At 38.4% G+C, this 24,159-nt stretch overlaps 1 protein-coding gene across 3 annotated transcripts in view; it reads right to left on the bottom strand.

The window, feature by feature from the left end:
- The window catches only part of QSER1 (glutamine and serine rich 1), a 47,064-nt gene extending 23,002 nt beyond the window's left edge, over nt 1-24,062 (bottom strand). Inside the window, exons 1-4 of one of the 3 annotated variants that reach the window (XM_081969669.1) lie at nt 21,645-24,062; nt 5,843-5,952; nt 5,191-5,352; nt 24-3,527 (exon numbers count right to left, since the gene is read on the bottom strand). In XM_081969669.1, the coding sequence (XP_081825795.1) occupies nt 24-3,527; nt 5,191-5,352; nt 5,843-5,952; nt 21,645-21,769 (3,901 nt within the window). In that variant the 5' untranslated portion in view covers nt 21,770-24,062. The remainder of the gene's footprint in view (nt 1-23; nt 3,528-5,190; nt 5,353-5,842; nt 5,953-21,644) is intronic. The other 2 variants (XM_081969670.1, XM_081969671.1) reach the window with 2 other exon arrangements.
- Between the last annotated feature and the right edge of the window lie 97 nt (nt 24,063-24,159).

Genomic DNA, 24,159 nt, shown 5'->3' with positions numbered 1-24,159 from the left:
ATCACAAGCATAGTAAACTTTACCTGACTTTATCTTTGTATCAGATGATGTTAATGGAGAATATATGCTCTTTGGGTAATCTTTGTTGTTCCTCACATTATCTTTATCAAAAGAAAAATAAGGCAGGGCTTCTGACTTTATCTTAGGATCTTCATAATTGTTCTTAACTGAATTTTCAGCAAAGCTATCAAAAGATGAAGTTGCTGTTGGTACTCTAATAAGCGGGGTGACAGGTCTTCTTACACGATTAGGAACACGGATAGCAGGTGCTGAAAACTGCTGTCTGGGTCCAGTTTTTAAGAAATCTAAAAAAGATGCAATAAATCCTGTTCTCACTTCTGGCTGCTTTTCTTCCACCTCTTTAATTTTCTGCCTCATTTTTTCTTGATGTTGGTAAGTTTCATGACAGTTTTCAGGAACAGGAGAGTTGGCATCAATGCCTCTTGAATTCTGACGTTTGCACTGCCCACTTCTTTTCAATAGCTTCTGATTTGTATCAACTTCATTGACATTTTTAATTTGATTCTGTCCTCTGTCCTTTTGCTTTTGAGGGTCCTCTTCTGATAAAAGTTGGCTCTTGTCTTCAGTATTATTACCATTTTCATTTCTTGGATGCTGCATAGATATTTGTTGCAGTGGAACATCAGCATTGTCACTTGCCATGCTATAATCTGTTTTTGACACTGCAATCTCTTCATTTAGAGTCCTACTTGAAATAAGGTCTATATCTTTAATGTTTAATGGTCCATCCATGTGAACATTGTTTTTAGCTCCAGATTCACTCCTGGTGCTGGACTGTTGCTTACCTTGACTAGAAACCTGTTCCTGCCTTCTTTCAATTTCAACTGTTGTAATTCTAGTGGGAACACCTTGGGTAGAAATCTCAATGTGTTGTTGGTCAAGGTTCCTATCTTTTGTCTGTTCTGCAGGCACTGCTGTTAAATTTAGGGTAACATGGCCTCCATTTAAAGAAGCATTATTCACACTAAGTGGCTTTCCAGAAAGTGCAGGGGATGAGTTGAAGCTAGGAGTCAGGTGTCTGACATCTATTGTATGAAACTGAGATTTAGGGCTATCTCCATTTTCAACTGACTGAATTTCTTCCTCATTGGCAGTTGATTTTGCAAATTCAGATGGTGTTACTCCACAAGCTGCAGCTGTGGCTGCTAAGATATCATCTACGTTAGACAATATATTCCTTTCATCATTGAGAAGTACAGATTCTGGAAAACATACAGAACTAAGGGGAACAAATTGATTCTTAGATTCATGATTTGGCTGTCCAAAATGATCTTTGGGTGTCATATGATGCTGTAATGGCTTTGATGGTTCAGAAAGGTTAACTTTCAAAACTTCAGTGTGTTGTGAATGAAGCTGCTCCTGAGAATGCCTTCCATTACCTTGAATCATATGACCATCCACTTGTAGATACTGCTGAGAATTCATAATGTGCTGCACTTGTGGAACACTTTTTGTGTATCCTAAACCAGACTGCAATATTGACTGCTGAAGCATTTGTAAATCACAGGGAGATTCTAGAAGTACTTGTGAAGTAGGCAGGCATAGCTGATGGCTGTGTCGTATGGGCTGAGTATGAAGCTGAGATGGTGAACTAACAGCATGAATCTGTTGCTCTGAAACTTTAACTTCATGTACCTTGTGCATAAGAGATTCTTGCTGGCTAAGTTCTTTACTGTCTGCATTTACTTGTGCTGTTGACAGTAAACTACCTGCTTTTTTAATATCATGATTCACTGTATTGGTAATATGGCTCATTTGTGTTACAGAGTTAACCATGATTTCCTCTTTTTTTGACCCTTGAAAAGTAAGCCCAACAATTTGATCTTCAAGACGAGAGTTACTTCTGATTACACTTTGAGAGTAGCGATTATCTGCTTTGGAAACTTTATAAGTTGTATCCTGAGCATTAATCTCACCATCAGTAAGTCTCTGAGGAGAGGAATCAAGAGATGCTTGCTGTTGCAGTGCCTGAAAATTATGCATTGGAAACTGATCATCTTGTTTAGATGTTTGATACAAATTAGGATCAGATTTCCTTTTAATGTATGACTTTGTATCTGAGGAAGATCTGTTGTTCTGCAATGCTGGTGAATTAGGTGTTACTTCAAAAGGAGTTGACTGTACAACTGGCAAAAATTTTTGAGATTGGGGAGAGGATGATTCTTGTACCTGAGAATGCAATGAAATATAGTTCTGAGGAGGACTTGTAGTTGATAAGTTTTGAATATGAGAAGAAAATGTTTCTGAAGGACTAACAACTGACAAGACCTGTGACTGAGATGAATAGCTAATCTGTGGCTGGCTAACTGTTGACATACCCTGAGAATGACTAGAAGAATAATTTGCAGACTGGCTGCTAGAAGAAAGATCCCTTGTTTGCCCAGAGAAGGTATTTGAAACTGAGGTTAATACCTGTTGATCAGAAGTGTATGGTAGTGCCTGGCTTTCGGACGTAGTAATTTCTGATTGCCCAGCAAAAGAAAGTGTTTTGTATAGTGATGGCAATTTCTCAGTCTTGATGGCTGAGAATACTTGGGCATGACTAACAGGTGGCACATTCTGCGACTGTGTTGAAATATAATTTTGTGACTGACTTACTGAGAGGAGACTTGGGAGCTGTGCTGTAGAATAGATTTGTGCTTGACCAGCTATTACAGAGTTCTGATTCTGTGCAATTTTGGAATAGCTTTGTGTCTGTACAGAAGGGACTACACTTTGTGGTTTAGGTGTCTTTGTTGACCTTGTTGGTTGCTTTGTAGAACACTGTTTTGCCTTTGTAGTGGAAACAGATGGGAAACCTGGTGACGGAACTGCTGATGCATACGACTGAGCAAGTTCCACTGAAACCTGAGAGGTTTTCTGCTGTGGGCCACTACTGCTCACCTGAGTAGCATCGCCAGCTGGGCTACAAGTTGATGGGCGGGGTGCATCCTGAAAATCAGATTCACTTGTACTTGGTAAATAGTTTTGTAGGGAATGCTGTGAACTAGTCAGTTGTGCCTGAACAGACTGTGTGTTTGAAGGCCGCTGATGGTGTTTAATTACACTACATTCGCGCTGCAGTGCTCTTTCAATGGAGGCAGTAGAACCAGTAAACAGAGTTGAGTTATACACCTGTGGAGTCTGCTGAGGTCCTCCACCAAGTGATGAAGGCAATAGACTGAACTGTGGCTGTAGGAGATGTGGTGCAGACTCTTGAGCAGAACGGTATGTTGAAGACTGTGGTGGTATGCTGGTACTTAATACGTAACTGCCCAGACGGTCAAAAGTCAATGCAGGGGGAACTGTGCCTTGGGGTGTCTTGATCTGCAATAAGGGGTCATGAGCAGTTAGAAGCCCATTTGAGGTTGCACTAAAAGTTGTATCCTGAAGTGTTAAAGAAGGAGTAGTAACAAAGTTTCTACTGCTAAAAGCATTGGGATGTTGATAAACTGAAGTTGATGGAAAGGTTCCAGATGTTGGCAAGGTTCCAGTAACAAAAAGCTCAGATGATGAATGCATGCCTGCTTTAAAAAACACACACAAAATGAGATGTAATCAGTCATTAATGAAAAGGAAATATAAAAGTGGCACTAATCATTTCATTTAGTCTTGAATTTAATCACAAAACATATTTAATCTCAGTATTTGAAATCCCCTCAAAGACTTGGTGCTAAGTTCTCTCTAGATTTTGAATTTACATGAGATTTAGCAGGCAATACCAAAACAGTCAATTACCTTATCCCATGCTAAGAAGACTGGTGGAGAGCGGATGAAGCATTTTGTCCTCTTTTTATATTTAACTTAGGAATGCAGAGGATGTATTAGACAACCATGATTAAAATTTTCTACAGTTCAGAAACTCAACTGACTTCATAAATCCTAACCTCACCTTCAGAAACAGGATAACAACAATACTTTCAGAAACTTGGAAAGTTGCTTCACTGCAAACATTAAAAAATTATATATATTCATGACCTGGTCACCTCCCAAATTGAATACTGTAACTTGTCCTATATGGGGCTGTCCTTAAGTATCTAGAAGCTGAGCTGATGCAAAATGATGTGACACAGGCAGTTATATACTCCTGGAAGGACTCATATTATACCTCTGGTTCCTTGAGTTGCACTAGTTCCCAGTCTGATTCTAGGTCAATGTCAAGGTGTTGGATTTGACCTTTAAAGTCCTACAGTAGCAGATTATCTGAGGAACTGCCTTTCCCCAAATACATCTACATGCTCATAAGGTCTGGCAGGAATTGCATATTGCAGGCCCCATTTATGAGGAAGTTCCAGCTGATGGATGCCAGGAGACAAGCATTTTTTGCCATGGCACTCACCCTCTGGAACATCATCCCTTCCAAACTCTTGTGACCTCCTGGAAAACCCTTAAAACTTGGTTTCATCAGTATCCCCTGGTAATAGGAAGCCTGAGGATTATCTGTATTATATATAATAGTTTCCTTCTTATGATCTTACTTTTATTTAAGTTCATTGTTTTAACTGGTTTTACAGAATGCCCTAATTGCTAGTTTTATTATTCTGTCCAGAATTAGTTCGAGAGAGAGGGCCACATAAATCTGACAAATAAATAATAAATAAAATCTTCTTACTACAGAACACAGAAATCAAGTTCTGCATGTTTGTTTGTTCCAATGTTTAATACCTAAGCCTTTTCTTCAATGCATCATTCTTTTCCCAACCTGGAGCTAGGAAGGCATCTGATCATTGTTGACATTATTATTCACACCAGCTTTAGTTGCACTGATTTCTATCTTGACAGTTTCAGCTATTAAAGGTTACTTTATAAGAGATGGGAATCTTTCCCATCCCATTGAAAACTATTTTTTTTTTTGCTTCACATTTTGTATTCACAAGTAGAACTACAATATGCCTTGAATGCATTGACAGTTTTGTAATTTCTTCATGTTTCCACTATCACAATCAAACATTTTCTTAGCTGTCTTCTCTCTAGAATAATCCTCCAAACTACATAGATCATATTTCTATGTAGATAATAAAGCTAAAGATAGAAATACACAATGATCCCCAATCTAGTGAAGTAGACGTCTTCCCTGCATAGTAGAAGCTTCCTATTCAGAGATGAATGGCTCTAGATTTAAGCCAATGTTATATAATTTTTACACAAAGATATATTGATATGATTACCAAAATATTAGGAAAATGTCACCTGGTTGCCATGTAGGCGCCCTAAATTGTGGTAAAAGAGTTGTTCCCGAAGAAACAGTCTGAGTATTGCGAGATTCAATTGCAGAGAGAAAATTCATAACCGATGCTTCTTTAGTGTTGCTATTGCTACTGTGTGTAGTATTATCAAAAATTCCAGGAAGACCTATAAGAAAAAGTACATTACTTATGAGCTTTATACTAGATATATTTCAGCAATTAAACATCTAATCAAAACATTCAATCACAAACATTGTAGTTGAGTTTTGGTAATAGCCCAAAAGCTCTCTTACAATGTTCTGACAATTTACTTAATTAACAATACAAGTTGCTGAAAGTAATAAAGAGAGGAAATATAAAATAAGACTACGAAGTATCTACAGAAACCTTCATTTATGTTGTATTTAGCGCACTATTAACTGAAGGATAAGGGAAGGAATGGGCAATTTTCACCAATTCCACTCTTCTCTAAATCTCCATGCTTAGAGCTCCAGGAAACGAAGTGCGGTCAGAGAAATTTTTCCCTCCCAAACTTTTTAGCAGGTATAACAGGTATATCAACATATATCGCGACAATTGTCCTGAAATGTATTCTATCATTTGTCAGCTCTCAACTATTTTAAAATAAAGACATCTATTTCATAAATTATTATTACCAGAAGGATGGGGAGTGGTAGTGTATACAGGAAGCTGCTGAGAAGCTGCATATGTTTGTCTAAGAAGATCCGCTTCAGAGTGTGATGAATGTCCTCCTCCATAGTTTAAACTTCAAAAGGCAATTAAAAACAAAGACAACACACATGTAGATGAAAATATGACAATTAACCAAAACATAGTAAGGGAGATTAATATTACAAGTTCAGACTTTAATGGTTGAGCAGTGACTGATCCTCAAGAGTACAGAATATAGTAATTTAGGATTTGTTTGCACAAATACATGTAATGTAATTTAAATACAAGTAATGTAATTTAGTTAGCATGTTTAAAATAGTGAATGACTGCCTTTTCTATATTTCAGAGTAATTTGTAAGATATTATTTAGTATTCTTCTCCCTGCATTGCTAAATTTATGAATATCCCAGTTTTAATAGTACTACTCACACACGCACAATCCTTCAATTTCTAAAATGTTATGCATACAGGATCTATAAGACATTCATAAGCAAATTTCTTTTTGAAACCAGAAATATGCTTCTGACAAAGTAGCTTTAGAAAGCATTCCTAGGTCTGAAAAATGTGAGTAAAAGGACCCATGGCTTCAAGCAAGAGGAAGGATTTTTCTTGGTAATACTTCAAATTAGAAAGACACTCAAGACTCTAGAAGCAAAATACAGAGCAAGCTCCAATCAGTCTTTAGATCTCTAAGCAGAAGAATGAAAGGGGAGATATTTTTGATCCTTGTAGGTTTTCCAAGAATCTCAAAAGCAGATTCAATCCAAAAAGCCCCTTTCATGAGTTTAAAGGAGAAGACTATGTCAAGTACCTCCAATGTTCAATGCAACTGTGAAATATTCCTTGTTTTCTCCAAGATTTGTCAAGATATACCAAACTTTGGATGGAAACCTGGACAAAGCAGCATTTATCACAAAGGGTAAAATCATTCTGCATATGATAAGCTATTCATCTATGTGCATGTGTAAATTATTTCAATGTATATTGTGAAGCCAATTTCTCTTCTTAGGGACGCGACCGGGGTGTGTTTCTGTCGGCATTACTGCTGGTTCGGTGCACGCCTGATTTTGCATGTGCGTTCTCTCTTCACTAATGCACATGCGCAGTTGCTTCTAAATAGGTCTGTGCATGTGCATAACATTTTAAAAGGTCAAAAAAAGATGTTGTGACGACCAGAGAACCGGTTTGGGGCGTGGCAAGCTTGCTGTCCCTACCTGTTTGGTGACCCAGTCGCCATTTCCACTACTGGTTCTACTGAACCGGTGCGAACTGGTAGAAACCCACCTCTGGACATGACCTTCTATAATAAATCATTCACAAAAATGAGATATAACTGCACAAATATAAAAGAAATTCCCCCTATGAGGCTTATATACATGAAATTACAGCAAGGTGGTATCCTTTTTACCTTATTATGTATACAGTTATTTCAAAAGTCATAGTGATTAGATTGGCTGTATGGTTTCCCAAATAAGACAGAACACTTGTTTCAAATCCCAAAAGTGATCTTTAGTTCTCCAAACAATTAAAAAAGTAAAATTTAATGACAAATATAAAAAACAATATTCTACATATTATTATTTAGGAACAATCCTAATTAAGAAAAACTTAAAAGTAAATATCATTCAAATCTAAATTGTCATTGTTATATAACTATAATTTCCATATTGAATGTGGGTTTTTGCCTACTAATGCACCAGAAGCATGACTGTCATATGAAAGAAAATGGGCTGTCATAACATGAGTATTATCCTTTGCATTTAGCAATACTACTAAGTCTCACAGAACAGATGTATTCTCTTCAATTATGGCAAAATACCAATGCCCCAAATTTTATTAAATACTGCCAATTAGTTGACATACTAGCATGCATCTCTACTGCAGTAGTTTTACATCAAAATTATATTCGATCAAAAAATTTTCTGACAATAGTCTTGCATATAGGGCCGGGATGGCGAACCTGTGGCATGTGTGCCACAGGTGGCAAGCGGAGCCATTTGTCAGGGCACGCGAGGCCTTTTCAGTTCAGCCTTTTTAAAAGCCATTTTCTGCCCTCCCCAGGCTCCAGAGGCTTTATAGGAGCCTGGGGAAGGCAAAAAGAGCCTCCCCCGCCCCAGAGGCTTAAGGAGCTTCCCTGAAGCCTCCGGAGCGCAAAAAAACGGCTCTATGGGCAAACCAGAAATTTGCGAACTGACTTCCGGTTTGCTCATAGGGTCGGTTTAAGCCCTCCGGAGGCTTCAGGGACCTTCAGGAGGCTTCCCTGAAGCCTCCAGAGGACTAAAAAGGACCCTACGAGTAAACCAGAAGTGACCTCCAGTTTGCTTGTAGGGTTGGTTTAAACCCTCTGAAGGCTTCAGGGACCTGCAGGAGGCTTCCCTGAAGCCTCCGGGGACTAAAAACGGCCCTACGAGCCCGTAGAGTTGTTTTTGCCCACCAGAGGCTTCAGGGAAGCCTCCTGAAGGTCCCTGAAGCCTCCGGAGAGCCTCCAGGTGGGCGGCAGAGGCTGTTTCCGCCCTCCCCAGGCTCTTATAAAGCCTCTGGAGCCTGGGGAGGGCAAAAAAAGCATGCAAAAATGGGGGGAGTGCCTCTCATGCACGCATGAGCACTGGGAGGGTCACATGTTGCATTATGGGTGCAGCACGCCTGCGCATGAGCCCCCTGTGCTCCCCCCTTATGGCACGCAAGCCAAAAAAGGTTCGCCATCGCTGATATAGGGTATATATGATTAATCCAGAAACTTATAATTTAATCAATCATCACTCCCTATTTCATGTTTTGTTTGTGCAACTATATAAACTAAACAAAAAGTTACTTCTTGAGGCACGCAAAACTAAATTTACAGATCAGTGTGTCCATATAATTTAAGTTTTCATTTAATGTTAGCTTACCTATATAATTTCAGCACACAGCTTTTTGTACTCAATAGAAAAGAAGGTAAATAAGTGAAAAAGAAAGGACAGATCTAGGAGGTGGAAAGAGGGCTAAATCAACAAAGATCTACACACACAGAGTAGTTTAAAATATGATCTCAGAAAAGCTAATCATTAGAATGAGTTGAGTTTGATAATGGATGCTAAGAAAAAACAAACAAGGTTTTGGATATGCTCAAAATAAAAGGAAGAGGAAAAAATAACTATATCAACTGATTGGGTACAAAGAAAACCTAGTACTGCCCTTATTTTAGCTCAGATTTTTCTGAGATGACGACTAAATATTTCACCTCACAGTTGTGAAATCAGAATAAAGCAGCAGGATACAAGTCCAAGACTGATATAAATGTTTATTTACTTTGAATGGATTTAGAACTTCTGGATCAAATGAACTGCATTCCAGAAGTGCAAAGTAACCAAATGTTTATATTTTATTTCTGAGAATCCCTGGGAGCAAATATCCCTATCTTCAAATAAGGACAAAAGAGGAACAAGGGAAGTACAAACCTGTCACTCTGACACTGATATAAAAGATATAAAAATTATTCAACTAACAATAATGCCATAATTGTCCAAGAACAGGTATTATCAGATTATGTTTGTTGTAACATATTTTAAACAGCAATTTACGTAACAGTTTGTAGGAATGTTATAATCACGAAATATGTTGATTTCAGCAAACATTTGTTCAATTATCCCATGACATTCTGATCACCATTAAATGTTGATTGGTGGATATGCCGTCCAACAGTTGGACTAAAAACTGTACTAAAAATCTAGTCCTCAAACATTCCTGAGCAAACTCAAATAAGGTACCAACTGCGGTGAGCATTCTTCAACTTTATTATTAATATTTTAGATGCATGCTTATCAGATGACACAGAACTAGGCAGAACAGCTAATAATCTAGAAGACAGAAACAAAATTAAAGTAGTTTGTAATGGACTAAAGAAAAGGACTGAAAATTATAGAACAAAATGGAGGCAAATGAAACATTCTTCAGTGAGAAAACAAAACTTAAAATCCGAGAAACAATGGGGTCAACCTAGTTCGGGAGCATTACTTATGATTTTGGAATAATAGTTCATTTTATATATGCTAAACAGGGAACAAGATCTGGGTATCAACACACTGTTCATATTCTTGATCTAACACATATGACTTGTTATGAATTACTTCTAATATATGTATGTGTGTATTTATGCATATAGGCATATGTATCTATATTAGATATTTCACCCCACCTTTATTTTTATAAATATCTCAAGGTGGAAAACATATCTACAACTCCCTCCTCTTATTCTTATCACAACAACTCAGTGAGGTGTGTTGTGCGGAGAGAAAGAATGACTGGCCCAGCTGGCTTTCATGCCTAGGGCGGAACTAGAATTTATAATGTCCTGATTTCTAGCCCAGTGCCTTAACTACTAAACTGGATTATATATATAAATAAAATAATAATTTTATTCTCCTGAACACTTTAATATTTTCCACTCTTTTTCTGAGCTATTAAATTAACAAGACAGTTAATTAGAAAAGTATGTTCAGAATTTCTAATACTAATAAAATCACCACAAATGTGTTTTGTTATTAACTAGATTAGAGACATGCTCCCAAAATAAAAATAAAAAGTATGTTCTCTTAATACTGCAATGAGAGGAGTATTTGGTAAAAGTTATGTAATAATAGTCCAAACAAGAACAAAGAAGATAACCCCAATTGCATCTAAATAAAATCAACATAATTTTGGAACATATTTTTCTCAATTAAGTCATATGCTTTCTTATTTTGAGGCAAGATATAGGGCAAATTTCAAGGAACTTTAAAAAAAATACATCTGAATCTCCATAACACACAAACCAAAACAGTGAATCAAAAATCAAAGTGTAGAATTTAACAATACTCACTGATGTTTCAACCTATCAAAGACATTGCACCACAAATTCAATGACTGATAAAAAACAGTAAAGGAAAACAATACGTAATATAAACTGAATATGAAGAGTACTATAACAAGAACACGTTAACTTGTGTCAAGAATGAAAAACATTAATTGAAGACATCAGCAATAAGTAAAATAAAATTTCAGAAAAAGCATGAAATGTCTCATTCAGAATTACTGTAGATCAGGGGTGTCCAAACTTGGGAACTTTAAGACTTGTGGACTTCAACTCCCAGAATTTCCCAGCCAGCGCTCGCTGGGGAATTCTGGGAGTTGAAGTCCACAAGTCTTAAAGTTCCCAAGTTTGGACACCCCTGCCGTAGATGTTTCAAATATATCATTTCTTAGTTTTGGCAGAACCAAAGCAAAATATAAAGAGGGTTGAATCTAGAAAAGAATCTGAACAATGCTTCTTGATAAAAAAAATCCACTGTTATTTTTCTACAAACTATTTGTTAAGATCAAGAGATTGTCAGTGGAATGCCACTGACTGAGCCACAGGGGTCTGTACCAAGATAAAATTCAGGATGACTGCCATGCTGCTCATGCACCTCTCACTCTAAAAACCCACTTTTTAATCTAATCTGTAACTTGGGGATGTCCTCTGTTTTTTACTGTATTGTTTTTCACCAGCAGTCTTCCCACAGGATGAACTAACTAGAGAGGGCTTTAATGTTTCTTGTCAAAAATATAATATAAAATATTATAAAATATTATATAAACCACACTAATTACTAAGTTAGCCAAATCCTCTCACGTTTAAGTCATGCAATAATACTTTCTAAATTCATCAGCTCTCACAGGGATGAACTTTTTTTTAATGTGCTGAGAATTTAAGGAAGCAACCGAATCATATTTTTTGTGGAATGGAAAATACTAAACCAAATGTAATTTATTTAATTTTAGCTTTGTTTGTTGTGAGAACCTTGCCATTATGGTTTCAACTTAATAGAATTATTTCCAAAGAAATATATATAGGATTACATGTCAATAATTATCCTTTAAACTTTTTGTCATAATTATTAATTTGACCAATTTGACCAATTAACTGGTGAAAATATATACAGGCTAAGAACCACAGTAGTTTCTTCATCAGCAATCCTTATGAAAAGAACGTTGGTCCTTACCTATATAAATAGGTGGGAGGGGCTACAGCTGGGTTTAGTCACATCCTGATTGGCCAGAGACTGAAGGAATTTGTTAAAGTATCCTTCCTTCCCTATTGGCTCTCAGTTTCCTTGAGGTCGAATGGAGAAGCTGTGACAACATCATGCAAGAAGACAAACAAGACACCGCCTGGCCGCCCCTCACCCGACCTAACCAGAATACTAGGGCAGGATGTAGCCCCTCCCGCCTAACTACATAAAAGGAACGTTCAGGTAAGGACCAAAGTTCTTTTTCCTGTAGATACGGCGGGAGGGGCTACAGCTGGGACATACCCAAGCTAAGTCCCAGGGCGGGATGTAGACGCCGGGGGAGGGGAGGTCGCCACCTGTTGGAGAACCCGACATCTGAAAGACACGTCTGCCAAAGCGAAATGATCAAATCGATAGTGTCGGATAAAGGGCGTTGGAGAAGCCCAGGTAGCCGTCCTACAGATGTCCTCCAGAGGGGCACTGGTGGCTCATGCGGCCGTGTTAGCGGCACTCCGAGTGGAGTGAGCCGTAATTCCCTGAGGAGGGACTTGACCTAAGGCTTCGTAAGCTGCCTTGATGGCCTGACTCCCCTAGGGGCCTGCACTGGTTAAGGGGCTGTGGAGGCCATGTCTCACTCACGTGGCCTGTGCCTTGATGGAACTGCAACGAAACCTGCTGGCCCCGATCTATGGCCGCGCTGCAGGTCGCAGGATGGAGGATGTCTACCTCCTCCACGTCTATATTTTTGTGTATGTATTGTCCATATCTGTATTTTATGTGTTTTTTATTGTACGCCGCCCCGAGTCCTTCGGGAGAGGGTGCGGCTAACAAATAAAATTTTAATAATAAATAAATTATAAATAAATAAATTATAAATAAATAAATAAATTATAAATAAATTTATAATAATAATAATAAAAATTTTATTTTTATTATTATTATTTATTATTATTATGGAGGAGAGGACGCCTGCCGGCCTCAATTAATGCTGCGATGCAGGCCGCTGCTGCACGAAATGGCAGCCTCCATGAGGTTACCCCAAAATAGCCACCATGCCTCGTGGAAGCAGAGGAGACTGCCCGGTATCAACGTCTCTGAGGCACAGCCTCGCAGTGAGCCGAGTCCTCTTCAAGTACTCTCACCGGCTAATCAATTTAATCTACGCTGCTGCGCTTGGTTACAAGCCACAGTGCTCCGTTTGGAGCCTCCGTAGCGATCTGCGGCACGCCTCTCAAAACGCAGTAAGTCTTTGAAGCCACGGCGAGGCTCTAGCAGCCGCACTGAATCAGTTAAAGTGCGGCTGGGATTTTGAAGCTGCGGTGAGCTGATAAGCTGCAGCAAGGCTTTGAACCCACGGGCTTGCAAGGCACTGCACTGTTCCGGCCGATCACGAAGCCCGAAGGGTGCAGGCTGAATCAAATTTGCCACCCGCAGGAGCCTCTAAATACACTCGACTGCAATATAGGAGCCTGCGACCCCTGCACGCCCAGGGACTGGGCAAGCCCCCCTCAGGCCCAGAGGTAGGATATCATGGCACTCCTACCTCCTTATGAGGCTGACAGATCAGTCTCTATGGCCAGCAGTCGAAAATTTAGAAATTTAGACTATCCAATCAATCAAATTAGGAATATATATAATTAGACAAAGTACCTCACTGGAGCCAAAGCTAATGCTTGGACCAAAGACTGAGAGGAAACTGGGAGCCAATAGAGAAGGAAGGATACTTTAAGAAATTCCCTCAGTCTCTGGACCAATCAGGCTGTGACTAAGCCCAGCTGTAGCCCCTCCCGCCGTATCTACAGGAAAACACAGTAATTCTGGGGGTGGGGGGTGGGAGGGAGATCAGGGAATTCAAAATATACTTTATATTATGAGCTTGTTCAAATTAACAGGAAAAATATCCTTTTTAAAAACGTAGAATCAATCTACTGCATTATCCAAAGTAGCTTTTTAGCTGGCCAAATGTCAGGTTTTGTTTAGTAGGATGAGGTATTATTTATGCTGTTACTGATAAACTCTTATACACTATAAAACTGTAAGAAACTAGGGAGAACTATCCCATAGACCACAACATTCCAGCAAATCCAATCATCTTTCTTTTGACATTAGGAATTTTGACTTGCAAAGTTCACATAGCACTGCTGTCTATCTTTCATCTTATTCTATTCCATAAGGTAGAATTAAGATCTGCTTTATATATTGAAAGCTACTGCAGAAATCTGTAGAGATCTTATATACTCTACTCACTAATTAACAACACATTTCTTGTATATTGTTATATATTACATATACATGTTATATTATATTATACACACACACACACATTGTTTTCGGTTGGGTATATAAATGCTGAAAGTTCTAATTCTCCCTAACTTCCCAAAATTCTATCAATTTTTATCTACTCATTTTCTCCTTATAGTTCATCCTTGTTACAGGTAGTCCTCAATTTACAACCATTTGTTTAGCTCAGAGATACAAAAGAACTGAAAAAAGTGCTTTGCACACTTAAGACTGTTGCAGTTTGATTTTCCCCATCAAAATTTGGACACTTGCCAACTGGCATGTATTTATTCAGCTTAGTTAACATCTAGACTCAACTAAAGGCCTATTTGCGCTCTAGACTGAATGTATGCTTTTATGTCCTTACATTTCTGTCATAATTATTTATTTTGCCATTTTAACTTTTGTAAAAAATAATGTATTGGTTTTATTGTATGTAATCATATATTTAATAGAATATTCAATTTTTTCCATGGCGCCATTAATGTAAAACAAGCAATAGGTCAGACTACATTTGTCTAATTTTAGTAAGTGAAAAAACAAGCAAAATGCAATATGGAAGTGATTCAATAGGGCACAAAATATATTCAGCAAAAATCAAGGAACCTGACAATGTTGTCCAACAGAAAAACTGGCTAGATTGCTATTCTACTAATACATGGCTTGTCTTAATGTTTGTTGAACAAACCATGATGTTCTTGTTCACACACATTTTATGAAATCTTAAACTATATTAATAAATCATAATGGCTAAGTTCAACTGTTCATAAACTCAAAATTCATATAAATGTATATGATATATAGATTTACGTGATATATGAATCCAGATACCTGTGGTTTGTTGAACTAACTGCAGCCAAGCAATTCATTACTTATTTAAATATGAAAATCCACTTAAATGTTTATACAAATTTAAGATAAAATTGAAGTGTAAATGCCTTATCTAAAACATACATTAAATTAGGAATCATGAGTAAAAGTTGTTTTTTCTGCTGCAAAATATAAATATATATTCTGTTGTATTATACAGATTCATATACAGCACAGTCCTAATTCTTTATTGTATAAATGTAAATAATTTTTAGAAATTGAAATACAGGATTCCTCAACAAACACACAGTCCATCCTCTAAAGTCTGGCACATCAACAAAAATATTCACAAACAACTTTTATTTAACACTTTACAAAGTACCAATTTTACTTTACTCAAGTACCAATTTTTATCAACCTCTAGTTATTATGGATGATTGCACATAAATAATGGAAACAAAGTAGGGTCATGAATTCCATATTAGTGTCTAGTACTGAAAAGGTAGATACTAAAATTAAACTTGCAATGTCTATCAGGTAAAATAAAACCATTATTTAATTTGTCACAATTTGGTAAAAAAATATCCTATAAAAGGCATAAAAGAGACAAAAATATCCTTAAAAGCATTTGTACATCTAAGTAACCAGAAGCTATTGCCAATATACACATTTTACATAACTTTTCTAGTCTATGTTTTCAACAACTTCAGCCTCTTTAAATTCAGGCAACCCTATCCATGCCAGATATATTTATAATTAGATATTACAATATAAAAATAACTTAAAAGGTTTCATAGAAATAATGTAAGTAAATGAAACTGCAGGACTATGGAACCCTAGGTCCTAATCCCTAATCAGCCATTAAACATACCACAAATGTTAGTATTTTTAATGGGATTATACTTTTTATAATATTTGTTGTGAGAACTGAACTTTCATGTGCATTATCCCAAGTTTTGTGGAAAAAATACAAGATGCAGATATTAGAGAAATCACTTTATCAAATCCCAACACTAAGTTTCACTTATTTTTCATGTGATTCAAATTCTATTCATAATTTCAACATGCTATATCCTGTGATCAAGAATAAACAATTCAATACAACTAGCTATGTAGCTTTCCTGAATATGCAATTGAAAACAAAGTAGCCACAATTTTAGTAGCTTTGCATTTTTTCTTTCCTCCATATATTCTACAAATTGTTGTGAATGCTGAAATATAGGGAAATACTTTAATACCCAGCAAAATTAATACACTATATTAAAAAAGTAAAGATTAATTCAGAAATACTTGTAGTGGAAACTGACTTAGTTCATTCTGACAATTTTACAAATAAATTTTAAAAATGAATTTCAAATATTAATCAGAATGGGTTTTTTTAAACTAACTTTCAAAATAATCCAATTTTTTTAAATCCTGGAATTTAAAATTATGCTATGCAAATATGTAAATGACTGCAACTACACAGCAATCTTCGTAGCAATCTAACTGCGGAACATAAGAGTAATGAGAGTGACATAAAAATAAACATCTGCTTATCTTAGTCTTAACCACACAGCATTGCAGTAACTGAGCTAATAGAGATTGATGTTTGGCAAGTATATTTTGAAATAACCATGTGGTTGAAAAGCTTATCTCCATCTTCCCCTCTAGCATCTCAAATGGTATCAGCCAATGGAGAAGTACCATATTAAAGATGGAAAGAATAACTGTAACCACCTAGTGAATTCTACAATAACACAATGATAAAATGGAAATACTATATATAATCACACATACACACACACTGATCCTGGATAAATTGCTCTCTGGGTTAAGAAATAACTTCTTTAATCTGTCTATACTTCAACATTCATATTTGTCACTCAAGTTAAAAGTTTTTTAAAACCCAAAAATAGATATTTCAGTCAATAAAATGATAAACACTGGTGTCACCACTCAACTATGGGGTCCAACAGTAAACTATGGTCTGTTGAATAATGATGGAATTGAACCATACATCACAGTTTATAAACCACAGGAACTGAATTTACTGCCCCCAAACAAACCTAGACTGTTCAAAACAATTTCCAAACTAAGTCACAGGTGGATTTAGCATGTTGTATGGATCCAGGCAAGGTAAATGGCTAGGTTTCAACATAGCACCAATTTATATTGCACACAATACATAATATATAAGCATTGCAGTTTGAGCTCAGCAAATAGTGTGAATCTGGTTACAGGTAGTCAATTTATAATCATTTTAGTGACTGCTTGAAATTATAACAGCATTGAAAAAAATGATGTATGTTCATTTATGACTGTTGCAGCATCCCCGTGGTCAGATGATCAAAATACAAACACATGGCAACTGGCTCATATTTATGATGGTTGCAGTTTCCTGGGGTCATGAGATCATCTTTTGCGACTTTCTGACAAGCAAATCAAGGGGGAGACCAGATTCACTTAACAGCCATGTTACTAATTTAACAACTGCAATCATTCATTTAATAAGTGTGGCAAGAAAGGTTATAACATGCGCAAAACTGATTTAACAACTGTCCTGCTTAGCAACTGAAATTGTGGACTCAACTGTGGTCGTAAGTTGAGGACTATCTGTACTATCATTTTGATTGCACTGTCTATACTTAATGCTATATGTTGCATGCCCAGGATTGTTCTTTCATCTATAGCATGGTATCTAAATCCAATCATTAACACTTAAGCAGACAAGCAACCAAATAATTCCACAAGATCATTCATCTCAAGAAGGAAACTAAAGTGTTGGATGGAGCTAAAGGACAGGAAGGAACAAGAGACAATAGCCTTAGTGAACTTACTGGACTGTTGTTAAAAAGAATTCTAAGCCCCCTCCCTCTTAAAATACAAAATAGCTTATTGAGACTTAAGCCTGACCCTTAAGGCATGCAATATGGAGTGTGAGATAGAAAAATAAAAAAGGAACATGGGGCAGAGGCTGAAAATATAGAGGAGCCTACTAAAGAGGGCTTGTGTGACTAGTTGAACTTTCTTATCAATACAATGAAACAATTTGTTGCAGATTCTATTTATTTCTTCCAGGAATGGTCTTAGGGGGGTCAACTGTCAAACTAAATATAACCTGGATCATTTTTTTTTAAAATAGATGAATTTCTACAAAACTGGAACTTTCTGAATCACAAAAAATATTCTTTTTTGCTTTAAGCTTTAACCAGAAAATGGCCATATAACTAGCAAAAAGACAGGCCCACAGAAGATCTAAAATAATAAAGCCATTCATCTTACTTTCTGGAAAACTGTTGCAAGTTATATTTGTTGATGCCCTATCACAGTTGACTAAATCATTGTCTTCTATGGGTAGCATTATTTTCAACCTAAAGGAAGAATATGTGCAAAAGAAATAAAATTGGAAAGATGGTTGCTGGTTCCACAAATTGCCTTAAGACTTCATTTTTTTAATCAGCCACAATGTGGCTTGGTTTTGATTTAGCACAGTGTGTAAAGCCAGAATGTGTCACAACTTGGTTCTTAGTCTTAGTCATACTGGCTAAGACTGATAGGAGTTGCCAATAAGTAGTATGATATGTTATACATGCCTGATTTAATTCTACAACAGATTGTAATTGAGATATACACATTTTCAGAAAAGTTGAAATTGAGATTTATGGAAAACAGAAATTACAGGAAACTAACCTAAATCTGCTAAAACATAATAACTAGTCTGTGATACATTATATATAATTCTCCCAAACAATCCTCTTGATAGCAACAAATTGTTAATGTAAACCTACTATTTTCAGCTTCACAACAGTTTATTATTTCTTAGAACAAAACTCTTCCACCCTCATCCCACTTTATACAAAGAAAATGCTATAATTTTGTCTGCAAGCTGACTGGACTATTCTTCCAAATTTTTTTCTTGTTCCTTACATTTGTAAAATGGGTTATTGGTTTGGAAGCAAAACAGGACAATCAGCAAGAGAGAAGACTTTCTGATATATAGGAGAATATTCAAGGTATGTAGAAATACATGTCATTTAAATATTGATTTCTCAAGGGAGAGGTGATGTAGAAAAATAATGTCCTTCTATTCATATGACATTCTAGCTACATACATGTAGTGCATAATGCAAACTATTAAGTAATTATTTGCTTTATCCCACTCCCCCCTTTTATCAGGTGGGAAGCTTGAAACAAGTTATTACATGGCCTTCTCCTTGTGTGTGACTTTCTGAACTCATCAACCAGCATAGAAGAGCTATTGTATCAAAATAATGAAGGCTGCTTCAAGATAGTGCATGATACTTCTACATATTCTTCAATTAAGAGACTTTCTGAAATCATTATGTGCATATGGAATGAATTAGAATTATTTTGCTTTTATAGTGTTTCTGAGGTGGGCTGCCGGCAGAGCAAGGCAGATTTCAAAGCAACAATTGAGGCTTGAGTGGTCCCAAACATAGGGCAATAACCAATATCCATAAACTATTTTCTTCAATAACCCGAATAATATATTCTGAGATATTAAAAGAACTCACTGTAGGTTTGTTTACTGCAAAAAAATATACAAGGAAAAGTTAATAAAATCTAGGATTGAGGGAAGCTGATGAGTGAGATTTTTTTCAGATATTCTGAGTCATCTTTCCCACTAATCTTCACATTATAATCAAACCTTGTCTCTTTAGTCAGAAACCCACTCATTCCTCCCCCGAAGAAATGAACAGATACTATTTAATTAACGTAAGAAATCATCCCCACCCCCTTTCAAAATGTTTTCCTCATTGTTCAGGCAGCTTTCTGCTCCACCCTTTCACCTTGCCAGTGCTTTCTTTGTGCTTCCTCATAATTTACTTATTTTTAATCCTGCCTTTATTACTTTTATTAAAAACTCAATGGAGCATATATACACAATGCTCCTCCTTCCTCCTATTTTCTCTACTACAACAACAAGTCTGTGAGGTAGGTAGGTCTGAGAGAAAGTAACTGGCCCAAAGTCACCCAGCTGGCTTTCATTCCTAAAGTGGGACTAAAACTCATGATTTTGTTAGTTTCTACCCTGGTGTCTTAACTACTGCACAACTGCCTACTCCTTCAGTGAAATGTGTTTTGTTTTGTTTTTTGCTTTGGGCTATTTATATTTTGATACATTTTGTTAAGTTAAACAACAAAAAAGTCTTCTCAGAAGTGACATAGCTGCCAACAAAGAATATATAGAGCATACAAGCCATCAAGGAATAAAGACTATTGAAGAAACCAAAGCTAATTTAATTTTTGCTGACCTATAGGCTTAAAGATTTATAGCATTTTTGTTGTTATTTTACACTTACTGTACACATATTAGAGCCCAAATAAATGTCATGTTCTGTACAAATTACTGGCAAACACGTGTAACATCTCTTAGATTCTTCCTTAAAACACCTAATTACATGTACACTAAAATTCATTTCATAATTAGTTTTTAAATTTTTTACTTCATGTCTCACAAAATGAGAAAGTCAATTGCTATTCTATCTGATAAAATATCCTTGGAAAGTATCCCATCAAATATTCGTTGTGTTAGTGTCCTAGCCCTGGGAACTGAATATTCTTAAGCAAGTTTCAGCATGAATCAAGTTCTGAAGCATAGGCTTCAGAAACTCTACCTATTAAAAAAAAGAGAGGGAAAAGTACAAACTGGCAAAATAAGACCGAAAATGATAAAAAGGTATTGGGAATCAGTAACCTCGAGCTCAAACCTGTCTCTGGTGGTTTCAGATGAGATTCCCCCAGAATTAGCAACCCCCAACCCTAGCTACCACCTTATAACCTGGCAAGATTCTAATTTCAAAGGGGAAGGCACATTTACTCTTGGTTTGTATGCTCTAAATCCAAATTAACTGATTAAATCAGTTAATCAACGAGCCACACCTTCTTTAAAGAGTTTTTTAAGGGACTGCTCTCCATTACTAACTACACTGAATAAATACATTTGGGGGGGGGGGTGTTAGTTAGGTTTCCCTGTTTTTCCCAGAGACCTAAAAAATGCCTTCCCTAGGCAACGCAGGAAGTAAACATGAACTCTTGAACCTGAACGGCCTGCCCCACAAGCACCTTGGAAGCAAGAGGAGGAGGCCATGGGCTTTGCCCCATCCCTCTGCATTTGCAGTGGCCAGGACACCCTGGAAGCGAGAGCAGGGGGAAAAGGGGGGGCTTCTGTCATGCTGAAGTCTTCTCCCGGGTGGGCGGGAGGTGGGGAACCACACGCTTTCCCGACTGAAACAGCGTGTGTGTTATGGTGGGGGAGAGAGGAAAGCGGGGTTCCACGGCAGCCCAAATTCCCCAGCGTCCCTCCTCTATCGCACCCCGCAACACCTCCTGCTTTCATTGTCCCTAAAACTCCCTCCACGCGCAGGTCTTATGTTGCTACGTCCCTCTAAAATCCCGGCTTGAGCTCCGAGGAAAATGGGGATCCCGAGGGCCCTAGCGCTCCCCTACTGGCGGGCCCAAGACCGGAGACGCGCCCTCTCTCTTCTCCAGGAGACCTCTCCGTGCCACGCCACGCCACGCCACATAGCAGGGAAGCCGCCCAGCCTGGGAGGAGGCGAAAGCGCCGCGAGCAGGTCCCGCGGGCGCGCGAGGGACGGCAGGCCTCGTCTCAATCCCCGGCCTTTCCTGACGCAGCCCCCTTCCAACCCCACCCCCGGGCTGGCGAGGAAGAGACCCTTCTTACCTGGGCTTGAGGCTGCTGACGCCCCGTTCATAGGCCCAGACGGTGGCGGGTTGCGAAGACGCGGCGGCGGCCGAACCCAATGGATCAGGGTAGCTGGGGGCTGGTGGGTAGTTCCTGTCCATCATCCGAGTGGGAAAGGAGGGGACGCCGGGCTGCGCTCGGGGCCTGGCGCGTAAGGAGCGGCCAACCGGAGAGGGGAGGGGGGGTAGGCTGCAAGGACCGAGTAGAGTGGGACGACTCCCCCTTCCCGCTCACAGGAGGAGGGCAGCTGCGGCGGCGGCCACCCCCCCACCCGGTCCTCCCCTCAATTTCCGCTGCGAGAGGCGGGAGAGCGGCTTGGAACCCGGAGAGCTGCGGCGCACCGCGGCCAAGTTGGCAGCGAGGGCTGCGAGCCACCTCGCCGAAGACCCATGTCGGGCTGTGGCTTTCCCAGGCTGCCCCTCCCACCCTGCTCCAATTGACTGGGGGCCCGATCAGCTTCAGGACACGAGAAACGCCGCCCGCCGCCGCTGCTCTTCCTGCTGCGGCCGGTATGCTGGAGTTGCAGCCGTAGCAGGAGAAAAGAAGAGGGAGCCTGCAGCGAGGAGAAGGACGCCGAGCGGGAGCGCGATGGGATTGCTGCTCCAACTCACTTTGTTCCCGCGGTGGCGAAATGAAGCGGCGGCGGGGCGGGGGGGAATGTCCTCTCCGTTCCCGCGGTTTCCATCTCTGCAACGCCTGTCCATGAAAAGCTTTGCTGGGATTTGTAGACGGTTGTGTAGTAGCTTTACGCCTTCGCGTATGATGAAATGCTCTAACAAAAGACTAACAAAATAACGCGCGAAATGGCTTCGTGACCCACGTAGCTTGTCATCTTAAAACGACACATTTTCACTCTTCCCTATTTATGCGTGCTTTAAATTTCTTAAAATTGCTTGTATCTGCACACTAGACACGTGATTGCAATTCTTAGTGTCTCATTATTAGGTATACCTATACATGATGGAAAATCCAGGCAAGATAGTGGGGAAACTTGTCTGAAAGTTCAAAAGAAAGTTCTGTGTGGAAAGTTTTCTTTACATATTTTCTTTTAGTATTTCAGAATGCTGTGTGAGATAAAATAACTGAACAATGGAACTTCATAAATTGCGTTTTAAATGTGTCCAATGTTTAGGATAATCCTCTTCCTGTCTCCTGAATGAATCACTGCATGTTTCTGTGCTTGTCTGCTACACAATCATCACATTTCTGTGCTTGAGTGCTACAACTCAACATTTTTTGTATTTATGTTTGATAATTATAAGTAGCAATAACAAGATAATGTAAAAATGAATGCTGAAAAAAATAAGATGCATCTTTTTAGCACAGAAATACTACTACTGACTTCCAACTTTTGTGCTGGTGCCTAGGAAATGCAGTTAAAAGGTGTTTGAGATTAACAGCTGAGGAAAGTTTGTATACTTATTTTAGCATGTAGAGACCTACTTTCAAATATGGAAGTTTGAATTAAAAGTTATTCATTGAAAAGGAAGACAGACTTTGAGATACAACATTGCCATTGTGCAGAGGAAATAGATTAAACTACCTTGCATTTCATTATTTTGACAAAGGTGGACAACAAAGGATTTAAATTGTTGTAGAATGGTCTGCAGAAATGGCTTCAATGGCAATTCTAGCAAACTTGTATAAGTCAATATGGCAGACAAATTGGTTTAATATTTAAGTGACTCAAAGCTTTGGCATTTAACATTTTCTTTCAGAACAAAGATTGGTAAACTGCAGTGCCAAGCATTCCTTAGAATTCCTTTATGTGGGCTGAAAATTGAAGACATATTTCTGTCATTCTTCAGTGAGAAGCAAAAATGGTAGTCACAATCACATTTGGACAACTTGATGAACCAGGTTAGGAACAGATTGCCATGGGTGGGGGGGGGGGGGAATCTGGTTGTTGATTAGGTAAATGTGCTAGTCGTTCCTGACTCTAGGGTGGTGCTCATTTCCGTTTCAAAGCCGAAGAGGCAGTGCTGTCCAAAGATGTCTCCGTGATCATGTGGCTGGCATGACTAAATGCTGAAGGCGCATGGAACACTGTCACCTTCCCACCAAAGGTGGTCCCTATTTTCTACTTGCATTTTTACATGCTTTTGAACTGCTAGGTTGACAGAAGCTGGGACAAGTAACGGGAGCTCAGTCTGTTACGTAGCACTAGGGATTCGAACTACCGACCTTTCTGATTGACAAGCTCAGCATCTTTAGCCACTTCCCTTTGTTGAAGGTTGTTGATTAGTTACCATCTAATAGTGCCTTTAAATAAGTCTATCTAGTTTTTAAAAAACCTTCCCCCTCTGAGAATCCAGATGTACTTTTGTTTGCTGTGACCCAACCTCACTTTGCAGCCATATTGCCCTTCAAATAAGTAGTGAAAGAATAGCAATTACATCATGTCTTCTTTGCAAGATGCTCATCAAAGTGTTTAACATCGAAACTGATCTTTTGTTTAATAAACAAGGCAATTTTTCAGATATCAGACATTTTC

This window comes from Natrix helvetica (genome assembly GCF_964273705.1).
Source record: "Natrix helvetica genome assembly, chromosome: 1".
NCBI classification, from domain to species: Eukaryota; Metazoa; Chordata; class Lepidosauria; order Squamata; family Natricidae; genus Natrix; species Natrix helvetica.
This window is presented reverse-complemented; position numbering and strand designations above follow the sequence as displayed.